This window comes from Harpia harpyja, chromosome 12 (genome assembly GCF_026419915.1).
Source record: "Harpia harpyja isolate bHarHar1 chromosome 12, bHarHar1 primary haplotype, whole genome shotgun sequence".
NCBI classification, from domain to species: Eukaryota; Metazoa; Chordata; class Aves; order Accipitriformes; family Accipitridae; genus Harpia; species Harpia harpyja.
The window spans coordinates 39253457-39270137 of record NC_068951.1 but is presented as its reverse complement, the minus strand read 5'-3'; the positions used below and the strand labels follow the sequence as shown (position 1 = coordinate 39270137).

The 16681-nt window shown below is 48.8% G+C and overlaps 1 protein-coding gene across 7 annotated transcripts in view; it reads right to left on the bottom strand.

Annotated features, from left to right (window-relative positions):
* TNIK (TRAF2 and NCK interacting kinase) overlaps window positions 1–16681 on the bottom strand; it is a 167910-nt gene that overhangs the window by 73752 nt on the left and 77477 nt on the right. For all 7 annotated transcript variants that reach the window (XM_052805179.1, XM_052805184.1, XM_052805180.1 and 4 more), the window contains exon 3: window positions 4650–4706. In XM_052805179.1, coding sequence (XP_052661139.1) covers window positions 4650–4706 — 57 coding nt within the window. The remainder of the gene's footprint in view (window positions 1–4649; window positions 4707–16681) is intronic.

The window sequence follows — 16681 nt, the reverse complement described above, 5'->3', positions numbered from 1 at the left end:
TTTTAGAGCCACTTTTTGCAGCAGAGCCCTGGGAGCCTGAGGTCTGGCCTGGAGACTAACGGGTTGCTCCTTGAACAAAAAGCTAAGGAGAAAACACATGTTTTGCCACATTCCCCGTTGCATTTCTGAACCCTGAACCGGACAGATCTTCAGGCAGTGCGGAAATCTGGTCATTTCCAAACGGTTCAGATCATGGCATCTCCTCCAGAACAGGATCCCGAAGGTGCTGGCAGAGTTTAAGGCAGGCAGCAGTCCTCTCGCATGGGTTAATGACCCACCATCCCCGTGTGCCGCTTCAAACCCTGCAGCTCAGGCGGGAGCAGAGAGCTCCGGGAAGCTCCGGAGCATCTGAATATCTGCAGGTGTAAGTACCCGCTGGCCAAGCAAAGGACGGGCTGGCCAGGCACTGAGCGCCCGCGGGGAGGCTTGCTCTCCACCCAGAGGTGCACCAGTGCCAGACTTCGGCATCACAGACAAATGACATGTTTTCAGCAGTTTAGACATTGCTCCATCTTTTTAAACTCATTCCTTTATAATTCGCACCATAATTCACATCAGCATCGCATTGCTCTGAAGCTCAACTACACTTGCGTTACCCCAGTAAGGCATCAGCACACCCTCCTACACCCATCAAAGGCCCAAGACGATGATTTTCTAGAAATCATTGCACGGCAGAAGTGCTCCTGCACTGTGCATCCCAGCCATCCGACACACCGCTCCTGCCCACCCTGGAAGCGGCACAAGACGTTCGGGGACACCAGTTGGGACTGGTGGTGCGGTGGCACCGCGCCGGGAGCAGGCAGACGCTGCCTGTCCACAAACTCTCTGCCAGACTAGCTCGGTCCTGGTGACAAGCACCATTCCCGTGGGCTGTCGCGGTCCCTCTCCGTCCTGTCTGCAAAGCAGCAATAGCTGAAGCGGCCGAGGCCAGGGAACTGCACCGATGCCTGTTTTCATGTCCTACCTCTTTGCTTTCATGACCATCAAACACGCCCTGGTTTTATTTTAAGCTGACCGAATTCCAGCCTGCTGTAATTCCACAGGCTGCGGAGCAGCAGTTAGTGACCTGATGTCGATGAGCTTTATTATAAAAGGACCAGAAGGGCTGTTAGTTCTTTATTCTTCTTTATTACCCTCGTGTCCCTCACCTGCTTCATCCTGACTTCAGTTTTACAAATGGGCAAAGGACAAGACACCCCGGTGAACAGCAAAGCTGCAGGGGCAGCTCTTCTTGAAGAGCGATGCTCCCTGACCAGGTGTCACGCAACGCGGACAGAAGCATGGCTTTCTTCCCAAACTGCCACAGAAAGTGATTTAATGACTACAGTCTTCCAGAGAGAATTCAGGGAAGAACAGTGAAGATGAGGACAGCAGGAACAAATAAAAGTAGTAGCTAGGTGGAGCTTGTATAAACAACCTCCAATTTTATCTTTGGTAAGAACATGGAGAGCATAAGCACCAAAGAGGAGGAGGAATGGGCCCAAACGTTACAAGGAAAACCCAGGGACTATTCTGGAAGACTTTTATCACCTCTTTCCTTCAAGCAGTCAACACAACTTTGCTTGTTTTCATTTGCCTAGGAAACCAGGGAATATAACATTTAGTTTATCAGGCCCCAGAGATTTTTTTTTTTATTGAGGCCCTTTGCAACAGAAAAAGCAGCTGGATGCTCAACGGTGCTGGGAGCAAGGAGGAGCGGTCAAGTGCAAAACCCCACCAGCTCCCTGAGTACCACTAGCCAGCTCTTCAGTCATCCCCCACCTCACGCCTGGCTTTCTAGGAAAAATGGAGATAGGCCGCAGGGACACTTGGCCTAAGGTTTTATCTCGAGTCCCTCTTTAGGTTGAAGTATTCAAAACCGGGGAAAAAAAAACCCCAAAGCATCAGAGCCGTGGATGGCACCCGAGGACATGTCTGCACGGCCAGGCTCAGGAGTCCGCAGCCCAACCTCCTCCTCCAAGCAGGACTGCTGCCAGCAATCACCACCAGCAAATCCAGCGAGGGAGAGAAGAAAAAGGAATTATCATAGTGAGCTGCTGTAACTACTCCAACCCCAAACCCGACAAAACCCACAGACCAGGGTTTGCTGCCACGCTTTGCCCCCATCAATCAATTCTGTTACATCAATTGCTGGAAGTAGGTCATGCAGCATACAGCAGGACCAGCCCCGGGAAGAAGAATCCAAATTCTTAATTCAGAGACAGCGGCTGCCCAAACTGATCAAGTGCTGTAATTTGAGGGCCTCTATGCTGCAATCTTCCCTAACAGATAATTAGCAAGAGCGTAGACGAGTTAGACAAAGCATTGTCGTCAGGAGCCTTTGGGGGTTTAGTGCAAGGCACGTGGTCGGGATGAGGCACGGTCTGAGAGCTGACTTAAAACATGTGGGCTTTACACTCCAAAAACTTCATGAAATTGCAGATGGCTACAGTTGGGATGATCACGCTAGTTCCGTTCTCTGCAGGCTTCTGAAAGACACGTTGTCACCAGGGACACCCTGGAAAAACAGGTGGGATGGAAGATCTGGATAAAACGAAGCAGCGGCAGCACTGAAATCGGTGCGTGTCAGGAGGTGGTGAAGGACTGGAATGGACACGTTCGGGTTTTCACCACCAGCCTTTGCACTAAGCCCGGACCAGGTGCCAAACGCGGCTGTAGGCACGATTCAGGGAGCAGCTTTAGAAATGACTCCAGAAGTGATTCCCGTGACCGTTCCTGCAGTGGCCGGAGGACACGGCTCTAGATCTGACTTCAGCATCAACAGCTGTGAAGCACAGTCAGTCCCCTGCCACGCCACAGGTTCGCTCTGTCTTCGCTGTGGTCACCGCTCGTCCTGCCCAAGCCTGGTCCTGCTCTCTGAGCAGCTTTCTGTTGGTGACTACGGGCCGGTGGCATCCCTTCGGAGCACACGGAGGTCTCTCACCTCTGCACCTCGGCTGATCCCGCTACCGCTGCCAGAGAGCTACTTCTCCGCTCCCGCAATATTGGGGTCAGCCAGGGCTGGGAAGCCACCACACGGGGTATTCAGTGGGGTAGAAGAAGCAGAAGAGAGCAGAAGTTCAGCTAGGGCGTTTTTTTAGAGGACCGACTTTAACAGTTTGCACATTATGTATTAAAAGAGAAATAGCTGACGTGTTTTAATATGGCTAAAAGCAGCTGAAGGGGAAAATAATTAAATACCCAAACAACACACCCCATGCCAAATATCTCATTTACTACCTTGGACGTTCAGAGACGTGAGACTCTGCTTTGGAAGGTAATGGTTTAGATCGGGGACATCTACTTAAAGACATGACTGAAAATATTAGTTATTGGGCAGGATAAGATTTGGGCTACTTTTCTCCAACATCTTTGCTTGGAAGTAATGGTATTTTAAAACCACCGAACTAAGTGTGGACTCAAATTTAAGCCCCTGTTTGGCCTCAAAGTAATATTCTGATTTCTCAGCTTAAATTTGTTGTAACTTCAGACTTCATCCCACGGGAATTTCATTGCTATTTATGTCATGGGGTTATATTTGGTGGGTCTGCCCATTCCCTTAGAGCCTGCTTCCCACAAGAACTAGATAAATAGCACTTGCAGATATTGCAAGTAAACAGAAACAAATCTCATTCACATTTACGGACTTATTTCCACGCATCATTTCACCTGATAGCACAAAAAAGAACCTGGATGAAGGTCCTGTAGATATTAATACCACACCACAACATCTAAGGTATTTCAAAACATAATCCTGACGCCAGCTGACTGCTTTCACAGTGAGCCAATTCTGTATGTGCTGAACTCCTGAAAGCTAATTAAAAACATTAATTCAAAAAATAAGGTGGGTAGATTGGGAACGAGTCCTAAATTTTGAAATGTGTTATTCCAGTAAAAAAATGACAAAACACAACAAAACACATTCTTACTCGCAAACCTGGCATTGTTTATGTAGGCAGGAACTTTGGGAGGTATAATACTGCACTTAAAAAAAAAATTTATTCAAGAAAAACCACTTTCATGTCACCCTCCTAAATGCATGTTTAGGTTTTTAGGGATCATAGCAATTCCACTCGTTTTTTCTTTTGTGGCCACTGGGAAATGGTGAAACCATTCTTTCCCCTAAATCCTTTTTATTCATTTAATAACTTGTAAATTCTTGGTTCTCTTAGTCTGATACAAGTTTCAAAAGAGCCATGTTTCTGAGACCATGGTCGTGCATTTTTTCCTCTTTATCAGTAGGATGCACAGGCATAATTTATCTTGCCTAGTAAAGTCATTCATAACAATACCTGCACGTAGTTTTGGTGAACAAAAGCTTTTTGGTAAAAAACATGGATTTGGAGAAACTGAAATGTGTTATGAATACACGATCCTGTTGCTACAGTTTTGTTCAGATTTTATTAACGCGTTCAAAAGAGCCACTGCTGGAACTGGATGCTGCTTTGTTTTAGCATAAAATTACTTAATCTCCAAAACTCTTCCAGAATATTTTTTTCTCACACATTTATTAAAACCAAAATCTCTTAATGGCACATTTCACATTAAGGCAAAGGGGATTTGCTTCCCAGGAACACAAGCCTTCCACCAAGCCCCACACGTTATCACACCCCATCCCCTTTCCCCTCTTATCTGTAATTTAAGGATGCAGGAGGAAGAGGATACATTACCCCGGTGACGTCCATAACCTTAATCGCAGCAAGCTGGCCTGTTTTAACATGACGACCCTGCAAAAGAAAAGGGAGAAGTTTGTTTGGTTTTGCTCGGTGGCAATGCTTTCCTCGCGGTGAGCGACATCCTTAAACAATCTCCTTGTCCTGGCAGCATCTGCACATTTTTTTTTTTTTTCTTTTTCAAGAGCATCTTCACAGTAGCCATGATGGGAAAGCAATTCCCTCCCCTTCCTCCTGCCATTACAATTAATTAGTAAAGGGCCTTCAATACTGTATTTTCCTGGCAAACAAGTGCTGGAAATATCCTTTAATGCTCAGCCATGCAAAAAAACCAGCTCGGGGCCTCTCCTGAGCACGGAGCATGACTCGGCTGGAAATGGTCTGCTGGAGCTGCAATGATGGAAACGTGCTGGCTGGGGTACCCACACGGCGCTGACTTCGGTCCCCTCGTGTCCGAGCCCCGGCTCTCACGGACCTGGGGACACACCAGGAACTCCTAGCCTGCAGGGCACCATTATACACTCTGTCCACTAATTTATTTATTGGGCAAAAACCTCGGTTAGCGGGCTAGAGAGGTTTTTTAAAATCAGATTTGCTTCTTGGCTGTGGAAGTGACCGTATCTTCAGCACTGGCACAAGCAGGGAGTGTGCATCTAGAGGAGATGCTCGAGAACCAGGGCAGAAAGAGAAACCTCTCGACGCGTACGGTCTCTTTGGTTTTCAGCAGCTGAAAAATCAGCAAATCACTGCAATGAACTGCTCGTTGCAGAGTGCTCGACTACATTAATCCTAATGGAAAAATGCCTGGAAGCGATGGGGAAAACTATAAGAGCCCAAACTGTTGATGGGGTCTTAAAATCAACACAACTGCTATCAAGCAAGCCAATTCCCGGCCTTTCCTCCTCTGCCGAGAAATGGATCACACAACATCGTACCAAAATTGCTCCTACCAAATCATTCCCCCCTCTCCATTTGAGGGCATGCGCTCTGCTTACAAACCAGGCAGAGTCAGAGGAAAAAGATGCTGCTTCTCCAGGAAAACTAGCAGGCGCCGATCCCAGCAGGCAAGCTGGGAGGCAAAGGGAAGCATCCCTATTTCCCAGTCACTTCTTACTATGGGAGCAGCCCAAGGCCCCATCACACGAGATACGGCGTGGAGGACATACAGGGAACAGCAGCTCCTGCCCTGCAGCATTGGTAATTAACGCATCAAGGACACAACGAGGAGCAGAGGCTGAGAGGGGTCAAGCTGCAGCATGGCAGAAACGGGGAAAAATACGAGCTTTTCCTTAATTTCAGGCTCCTCCGCACCCCCCCACCAGCGTGCTTGTCGATGAGCTGGGGTTTGTGCCCGGGTTTCCCAGCCCTCCTGCAGGCTAGAGATGGTCTTTCACACCATCTCGCCTCCAGCGAGAACCCCAAATTACCAGACATGGGCACCTCTCCCCGGCCCCTCGGGTTTCCAGGCACGGCGCTGGGGAGCAAACCCACGCGCCGGCTGCAGAGCAAGGCGGCATCATCCTCTCCAAATTTATGACTTCACCAGGAAGCCAATTCACCCACCAGGGCTCCTCGCTCATTTATTAACACAATTTATATGTCCTGAGCAACCGCATGTTCTAACAACGGAAAAAGAGCTTTATTTTAAAATGCGCAACATTAAAAATAAGAAAATAAAATGCAGCCCAGCAGCACCAGGCTGCGGCTGAAGCATCCCCTGGATGTGGCCGTCGGAAAGGAGGGGCACGTCGCTAGACACCATCTATTTAGAAAGCGTGATCTGCAAAAACGAATCCTCCCCTTCCTAAATTCATCCTTGTTTGCTTGGCCAGGAAGCCCCCCCGCATACCAACTCTTTAATTAAAGCCAGCAGAGCACCAGCAGGGGATGTGCTCGGACACAACCACGGCACACTGCATCCTCCACGAAATGGAGGAGGGAGACGAGGCATTTCAAGCCATGTATTTGCTAGTTATACCCGCCTTCATTTGACATATCACCGCCTCATTTTGTATTTTAACGAAATGCGCCGGTCTTGCTGCGGTGGAGTGCTGCTGCCTGCCTCCGATACTGGCCAAGGGGAAAAGGAGCCCTGCACGCCCGCACCATCATTCTCGCGGGGATCTGCCACTGTCCCATACACCTCCCAAGTATTTACAGATGGACGTAAGATCTTAATATTGTGTGAACGTTTACCAAAACAAAATAAACCGCTTTGAAACGTACGTTAATGTGAGCCATGAGGGATACTTAGTCATGCAAAAATCAGGCGAAGTAGGACCAATAAGTATTTAGCCTTGGAACTTCAGAACAAAGATTTGCTTTTCGTATAGTTTGTTTGCATCGATGGTTTGTTGAGCTTCATCCCAGCAGATTTCAACCTCCGTCCAGGGAAACCAGGCGTTTCCTCACCAGTTAACTGTCCCTTTTAATTGAACATACCTAGTGCTCAGCATTGATACTTGCAGTGAAACCATCATATACAGTTTAGGAAAACCAGTTGATTTTCACCCTACTGCAGGCATTCTCGGGTTTACAATACTCATACAGACAGGTTGGAGAGAGACACTGGGATCTGAAAGTGATAGATACGATACAGCAATAAAATTAGCATCTGACCTGCACACATTAAAAGATGTCAGGGCAGCAACAAGCCCTGTCGATGGCATTAGCCACCGACCACCTCCTGCACATTGGCCACGCAGCAGTAAGCACCCGTGCCCCTGCAGCCTTTCCAAAGTATCCAGCTGGACCGGGCAGTGGAGCCATTTCTGCCAAAGCCAAAGCAAGCTGAAATTGTTAATTAATGCGTGGCAAGTGCTAAATTCTCCAGTGTGCACCCTGAACCGCTGTTAAGAAGCTACAAATGGGGATTGGGGTAGCAAGACCAAGAAAAGCGCCAGAAAGCCCCTGTTGCAATATGCTTTTACCTCCTGCGTGTCCTCCACACATCAAAACTTGTTGGCTTTTTCCTTTAAACCACCGCCAGAGCAGAGGCCTCCACAAGAAAACCACAAAACGACTGAGCCCAATTCCTGCTCCTGGGGTGGCCTCTGTTCCCCCAACAGCAAAGATGTGGGTCAGAACAGGTAAGACTGCAAGTGCCTACATAGAATTTCAACAGAAATTCTCTGCTTTTTTCAAAATTCCTCCTTTTTGGTGCCCCTGTGCTTGGGAGCTCACCCTGGGGATGCTGGAGAGGGTGCAGCTGCCCGGAGGCAAAGCCTTCAGGAGGTCAAACCCTTCCAGGATAAAGCAGTCACCTCTGAGCCTTCAGACCACACCAACAACATCATTTTTGGCGACAGGAGCAAAGGAAGCTGGAGGGGAGCAGCAATCATTGCAGCCACCCTTGCCCCCCGCACCCTCCTCACCTCCCGCCTGCTTAATAATCTACGCCAACAGCCCTCGGTCGTCTGTCTGCCTGCGGAAAAGGAGCTGATCTGCTCTTTAGCAATCTGTAACATTCTGTCTTCTCGCCGCCTTTGTCTCCTGGCATTGTTCGGGATTTTTCCGCTTGTTGGTGGCGGGTGAGCTGCTTCCAGCTGCTCGTACGTAAGAGCGAGAGATGCAAGAGGACCGGCATCCTCCCAAAGCCCAAGCTGCCACCGACATCCCATCCCACCATCCCACCACCAGCCCCATCCTGCCGCAGGGCTCAAACTCCTGCATGGCATCACCTTTGCTTTGGACATAAGCATGGATTTGCCCACCTCTCCCTCCCCGCTCACGCAGGGCAGCGATTGAACCCCCCAGAAGTTGAAGGAGAGGAAGGAGAAGAGATCTCCGGGACGCACTTTCATCGCCCCATGTTGGCTGTTCACAATAAGCACCGCAAGGTTTGAAGGACCACTGCCAGCATCACCTGGGGTACGGCTCCCAGAGGTCTCAAATACACAAATATCCTCCAACATCTCCCTGCTCCTTTCCCTGAAGCAGGTTTTGCGTCTGGCTACGTGATGTCCTGGCTGAACTGCTCCATCTGCTTCCATCTTCATAAATTGGGCACTGCTACAGACACCGTGATGGCTGCGACGGCATAAAACAAATAGGAGGAAATCAGAGATACTAAAGCGTTTTTCCCCCTTCCAGATTTGCAGTCAAGGTTCACTTGGGTATAAACCCACATTTCAGCCTCAAGATTACTGAAGCGTGAACTTCAAAGCTGCCACAGTTTTTAATTAAACATCCATCTGAGCATAAATTCATGCTCCTAATTACTCTCAAAATGTTATATCAACTATCACTAACTTGATAATGTCAAGTATTAAGACTAATTTCTGCGAATGAAGCAGGCACCACAAGTTTTTTCTTCAAAGGTTGTGGTCCTCACACTCCATAAAGCATAATGGACCAGCACACAATGGGAACACTGGTAAACACTTTTAAACATCAATTGATGCATTCAGGCATTATATTCACTAAATAAACAAACCCTGGCCTCAATATCAGCCTTTGTACACAAAACCTGCATATCCTGGCCCAAAATTCAAGTCCGCATTTTAAGGACAGAAAGAAGATGATTGATTGTTGCTTTTTAAAATTTTGCTTGCACAAGCACGGATTTCACCTTTAAGCAAAAACTGCCATTTCTGTACCCAGAAATGTATCCCACCATATTTACTTAACTTCTGCTGTCTGCTCCTATTCATTCAACAAAATACGCGACCCACCACCTGCTGCAACCAGTGGGACGCAACCAGAATTGTCACTCTCTTGAGAAAGGCAGAGCTCCCATTTTCTTCAGCTGGGCAGAGCATTGTCTCTTAAACCTCCCAGCCAAGGCACCCAGCCTCCAACCCCCCATGCATACATAATCCCCATAGCAGGCATTTAATGGAGTCACCCTGTTGTACGTCTGATACTTTAAAGCAAAACACTTGGGATGCAGTCATTTTGCAATGCCCTGGTCATGTAACATGTAAATATTAAAACAAGTGGGATTAGGGTGCTCTTGCAAGGCACTGCAGAAATATTGACACGAACAGCCTTGCTGGGACCAGACCACAATACCATCCCTCACCACTGAGAAAGTATAACCCAAGAAACACTCCGTTTCATGCAGAGATCTCCGTGCATTGAGACAAATAACAAAAAGTCTCATAAAAGTCCGAATATTCCCACTGTGGCAGGACAGAAGCCTCCCAACTAATCTTCTTCTATTACATTTTTGTTGCAGTTAAAATACCAAGCTGATGCCAGCAACCCAACAACTGCCTTTAAACCGTGCCATTAGACAGCACATCCTCGACACCACCAACTTCGGCATGCACATATTCTTCCTACAACGGGAACGGCGTGGGACACCAGACATTTTGCCAGGTGAGAAATCATCAGTTCATTTTTCTACGTTAACGTATCATTTTTGATGTGTGCTACCTACAACAAACTCTTTGTCAAGCTCTGCTTCTGCAGGCACACCCTCAAGGTGTTCACTGGTGAGTCTCATCTCCGGACTCTGTTTCTGCATCCCAGACCTTCTGCAGTGGAGCTCTCCTGGGATGGGCCAGAACTTCACGCAGGTCCCTGGTCCGGCTCCCGCCAGTTCCTTTTTTTCCCCTAGTTCGAGGGAATTCAGGAACTCTGTCCAAGATGAAGCTAAGCATGAAAGCATTTCAGCACTAACACACCAAAAATTGCATCCAATTTCTCCTGGGAGAAGGAACTTTGCCTTCCAACAGGAGCTGTGCATCCAAACTGCCATCCTGCAGTAAATTAGACCATTTTATAGCACCTGGTGTGATTTGTTCTCGGCTTTTACAGAGTATGGGCACGTTTATATACTTCGTTTCCCATTGAAAACAATCTCAAGGGTGCCAAAAAAACCCCCTCCAACTAGTTTAAGGGGCTAAAATACTTACTGATGGAAAACCAGGCTCATCCTAGCGTGAAAATTCAGCAGTCTCCGAAAGAAGCTGTTTTATAAATGATGTGCTCTAGCTTTGCTTGGTTTACACATCTCTGCAAACGTATCTAAAATAAATCCATGTCTCCGAGAAGGTAATTAAAACATCAGATACTCTAAATATCAGGTCAGCATAAGAAAAAGTGAGTCATACCACAGGATGGGGAAAAAGTTTATTTTAACAAAGAGTAAAATATCAGTTTGATTAAAACAGAGCAATCATGAGCCAAACCTTATAGTTCCTGCCTGCACTCGACCCCAGCTACTGGCAGGGGGATTTCAAGCCAGTGGGCACTCAGGACAACCCTGCAGACTGGGGACCAGGTCCTCACCCTGGCCAGGGACTCAACCCCATCTCACTGCCTTTCAGGCAAACACTGCAGCAAAACCTCTGCCCTTCGCAGCAGGAGCTTGTCCTGCCCTTTTTGAGAGAAACAGCATGACCACGACAGCAGTACATCTCCCTCCAACAGCACGCATTTCCACCTCTCTATCATTTCTTGGGTTCACAAACAGCTTTGTGAGAGCTTCAGAGCGACCCCGCTGCCCCAGGGCACTAAAGGACACGACTGACTTGATGCAGTTTCTTTCCACTTAGGGCAAACTCCACCTGCTTGTGGGGCTACCTAAAACACCCTCCGTTCCCCCCAGGCTTCAACACACTCTCTGCAAACAGCATCCTCCCGTACACACAGCATGCCTGAAACTCCAATGCTTTGACACCAGAAATGGAAAAATCTATGAAAAAGATAAAAAGGTGCATCCAATGTTCGACATCTCATTTGCTGGCCAGATGATGTTTGCAGAGTTGCTCCTCTGTTCTCCTGTGCTCTCCTGCAGAAAGCTGGTTGCTCACTCCAGCACGGCTCTTCACCTCTGGCCAACCTGCTGCTACCCCTTGGGCTGCTTTTGGAGAGCAGAAGACCTTCACTGAGCAGGACAAGCACAAATTTCACTCGCAGCCAAGCCTCCCTTACATCTGTCATCTTTTCTAACATTTTAAAAAGTAAAATCCTGGAAAACATTCAAAAAAACTCAAAAGAGAAACAAAAATACAGTGGATTTTTTTTTTTTTTTTGTTCTCCTCAGCTGGGCATTTTTATCAATACTTCAGTTTGGACTGAGCAACCAGAGCTTCCCCTTGGAAAGGCATAAATCCTCTCCCAGCACAGACGTCTAATTGCACAGGGCCAAGCTAATGCTCTGTGTTGACCGAACAAAGCTGACCTTTGGACTGAAGCATTTCTAATCCTCTGTATCAATCCAAGCTCTGATCAGGGCCGTGCAGCTGGGAGAGCTGCAATTCCATTACTGCAGCTCCACAATAGGTCTGACGTTAAGTAAAGAAGGCAGGATTATTAGATTAACAAGCTAAATTGTTAAATTAGCATATTATTCATCTCCAGAAATAACATGCACTATATTATACAGGTGAGCAAGACTATAATCTTATATTCCCTTATATATAAGGGAAACACATCCTTTACACCCCTTATGCCGTCCCCTATCCCTCTTGTAGTTCAAAGGAGGTTGGAGGCACCAGCCCTCTTCCAGCTCAGGCAGAACTGAGAGGTTTCCCTCTTCCATAGATAAAACCATCAGCCCAAGAGGTCTTAAAACAGCATCAGAGATCCCAAATTCTTCCAGAAGTTTCTGTAGACAGTTCCTCTAGATGTGGCTTGCACCCTTTCTAATTCCTACCCAGGGAAAACCACGGGTTAGAAAGCACTTGCCCCCTCTCCGCAGCATTACCACCATTTAAACTGGCAATGGGGGGTTGTGTATCTGCTCCACGCTCACGGCAAGGACCGTGCACAGATTTTGTCCACAAGCATTTGAAGCTGTAGGTTTTGAAGAGCTGCGCTTCACGGTCACAGTAAACCTTGTGGCAGACCAGATGTCAAGATGTTTTTGCACTTGGCGGGGCTTTCCCAGGACACAGGAACCAACACCGCTCTCCTAAAAGGAGGTCAAAGCCTCAACAAGAGCAGGTCTAGGCTGGAAGATGAGTGCACTGAGCATAACAGCATGGAGCAGATAGAGACAGAGATCAACAACTGACAGCAAATACACCGAAAGCGGGTTCAAGGAGCAGCCTACGGAAACCTGAGGCACCAAAGAGAGATGTTCCTGACAAAAAGCAATGTATAAAAAAAAGACGGACAAACAGCACCTTAGGAAAACATTCCCAGAGCTGGTCCCACACTGCAGGCAGCAGGATTCAAAGGAGCAGCAGCGGGACAGAGGAGGAGAGGGATGCCGCCGGTTACCGCTGGACCCCTTGCACCTTTCCCAAGGTCCTGCGCGAGTTTTGCTCTTTGCTCCAGCACCCCCAGCACGCCCAGATCCGACACGGCAGCTCCCAGCGCGGGGGCAATCCCCACGAAGCTCTGCCAAGGGGAGCAGAGCCCATCGCCCGCATCCCCCCTGGGCAGGGAGGGCAGCGGCCGGTCCCTGGGGGTGCTCCTTCCCCCCCCCCCCCCCAGCCCGTCCTCCCTTTGCCCCCCGGTTCCTCTGCTTCTCCGCAAGCGCACATTTTTGCAGCTAAAAGAAGGCAGTACAGTCTGTTCCCAATAACATTAGTTCATGACAGCCATGTTATTACCACCCTTTAACACCCCCACTGTTCTTCTGTTTCACATCACTGCCTATTCAACACTGCAGTATTCATAACTAAAATTAAATCTCCGTTTAGGAGACCCAAAAGGCACCCTTTCACACGGGCCGCGTCTCCGAGAGCAGCACCAGGTTGCTCCTTCCAAGCGGGAAGCACGGAGCCACGGAGGGAACGGCGCTGCCCACGTGGGCCAGGACCACCCAGTCCTCGAAAGGGAGATGCTTGGCTCTCGAGGGTGGCCCAAAAAAGACACAGCCTCCTCTGATGGGCCAGGCTATCCCTCCGGCTGACACCTTCCTCCAGACCCTTGCTGCTTGACACGCAGCAGGAGACCACCACAAACCTGGCCAGGTCTGGACGGCAGCGGGGAGCTTTCGCATCTGCAAACACCAGGCAGACCCCGATTTCCGTGTCCTTTTGCTGTATGCAACCCAGTTTGCCCCACAGCCAACCGTTTCTGCACGGTCCCGGGGCACCTTGGCTTTATCATGGCCACAGCCACACTGGTTTCTGCTTTCAACCCCAAACTCCAGGATGAGCCCACCAGCTTCAGGGCACCAGTTCCCACCCGAGGTGAAGCTGACCCTGAGCAGGATACAGGAACGGACGTCCCAGGACACCGGGGAGCTCTCTAAGCCCTTCCCTGTAATTACTGGGGCTGATCCTGACCTCAGACTATACGCTTCGGGATGAGAGTGAGCTGCTGTGTCCAGAGCTCCGGGGCACCAGCAGGGTCTCCACCACGCAATGTGCTTTTGCAGGGCTGCTGCTGTTTCTTCTGTATTTGCAGAAAAAACGGTACTTTCAAAACAGATTGCTCCGAACGTGGTCCCTGCTGCAGGGCACAGAGGGCTTAATACCTGCAAATGCGTGCTGCCACCTCCCGTGGCAATTCATCCCAGAAGTCTGGACAGACGTAGGTACCCCTCAGTCTCCTCAGGCTTTTGGTACCCCATTTATCTGTGCCACGCATTAAACAGCTGCATTTCAACGCAGGAAGTTTCACTTGCTCTTTAATCCATGCCCCAAATCAGTAACTGTCTTGCAAACTGCAGCTGAGTTAAAAAAATGGCCCTTGCGGAAAAAACACTACACACACTGATGGAAATGTGATTTCTTGAAACACCTCTTCAGTGCCATCTGCTTGACTTCGGCTCTAGTTTCATAGTAGCAAGATCCAATTTTGGAGGTGGCACGTAAAGCGCAAGGTGGTTGTTCAACCAACAAACAGCGGAGAGAACCACCTCCCGTGAACCTGAGTGCTCAGCGTCCCCTCTGGCAGCAGGGACGGACGGCACTGGTGGCAGGAGGCAGCCACAAGGGAGCCAGGTAACACGGAGGTATCTGTTATCTAAAGCCAATCGAGATTTTTTTTTTTTTCTTTTTTTTTGTCTCTGGGTAAGGAAAACTTGAGTATGAAGGAAACCCCAAATCTATTCTCGGTGATTTCCCGACCATTTAATCCAGGAAATTTACCTCTATGGCTGTCAATGGTTTTCCACGAAGGGCTTCCATTGCATTTCATCGAATTGCCAATGGCATAAAACGACCGTGTCCCCGTCTACATGAATTACCCAAGCTGACTGTGCAGCCCAGCCTGCTTTCCCAGCCCAAGTTTTTCCCGTCCCTGTTTCTCCATATAACTGCAGGGCAATATTTCTTTTATCTCAGCTCCCAGCACGGTACAGCTGCATATACCCACATCCCCCCATGGCCCTATGTTTCTCTGCAGACATGATGACCCAGGATGAGCTCCTGGGGTCCCACCTTGGATCTCTCCAGATTTGATAACCAGGCACTTCAGCAGTGGTTATCAAGGCACTTAAACAGGGCTCTCGCCTCTTTCACCCCCAGCGCTCAGCTTGCAGAAAGGAGCCTGAACACAAACCCACCGAGTTCTTCTGTGCACCAACCCTAACGCCCCAAATCCAGGAGAAATTTGGGCTGAACTTCTGACATCCAGTCCCATTGCTGGTAGTGGCTGAACCTGCACAGCAGGAGCCAGGATATCTGTCCAGTTACCTTGAACCAATTTCTAAGCAAGCCATCCTTCCAACCCTTCCACTGCCTCACTCTCTGAACCTCTCCAGTCCTGCTAACACTTGGATCAGTTCAGGTCTAACCACCTTGACTCCTGACCATTTGGCAAGGCTGACTGGCATCTGAGCCAATTCGTACATTCAGGCTTCATACCTCATCAGTCGTAAGCAAGACTCCAAGTCCCTGTCTCAGAGTGGTAGAAATAACAAGAGCAAGCCGATAAAGGTACTTACGTTTCATGGGGCATAGGATAAAATGCGACAACTGCCAGAAGCTTTCACGTTCATCTCTTGGGTGACTTAGGTCTTAGCATTAGGAAAATAAGTATAAGAATGACATAAGTAACCCCACATCTAGTGCTACGGAGGGCTGAGGTGCTCCCCCGAGCCCAAGGACTTTGTAACTCAAGATACTGCAGACCCCGTGTTGCACGTTTCTATCTATGTCAGCTCAAATATCAATTTTAGACCTCATATACTTGAAGGCAGATGGGCATTACACTCTCTTTTATCCAGAGTTGCGTCCAGGATTTTTGGCTGCCCTGAGCAGCCTTCACAACTTACTGTCCATCCTATCCTACTCCAAGTCACTTACTGTCAGTAGTCAATAAACATTTTGCAGTGCCCATGTTCTACTGATTTAAAAGACCCAGCCATGCCTAGAGCAATACTACGTGATATACACACTAATTCAGCTGTACAGGGCTACATCAAGACTTTCATGTTGTCTGCTGCTTTAAGCAAGTCAGGCACTGGGTAGCGAATTTTTAGGACCGCTTATTGGAAAAGGGAGCCCGAGAAATGACATGTAGACCCTTTATCCTTGTATTTGCTTTATGTATGTCACACGTGCATTCACTGCTTTGTCTGGGATAAAGATGCGATTTCCGACTCTGCTGCTGAACAGCCCCACTGTGGCTCACCTTCTAAGCCAACCTTGCAGGTTAGGATCAGAGTTGATCAGCAGATTAAATTGCATTGCTTTTATAGCTTCTCATTTTCCAAGCCTCCCCTCTCAAGCAGGAATTTCGTACCCTTCCACTGGCTAGGCAAAGCTTTTCTACTAAGAAATAAAGCAGCCAGATCACTGCCTTTCCCTGCCTTCCCCGGCAGACCTGCAAAATGGACCTCACCGCACCCGACGACAACGCAGTGGTCCTCATTTCTCTGCAAAATGGGTGCGAGGGCTCCTCTAGGAAAGGAGGGAGCCCTAAAAGACCCCACAAAGCAAAAGACCCCCCCCCAAAGCCCCGCACACGATCCCCATCCAGCCCTGCAGCAGGCAGCACAGCCAAGGCAGGGGCTTTAGCCAGAGATTTGAGAGCAGGGAGGAGAGGAGGAGGACTTGGGATTAGCAGGGGAAGGTTAAGCCGGTACCAGGGATTGCACGGAAACAATACAGCTCAGGAACAAGCGGGAGGAGGCCAGAAAGGACCGAGCGTCCCCGCTACCTCATGGACACGAGGGA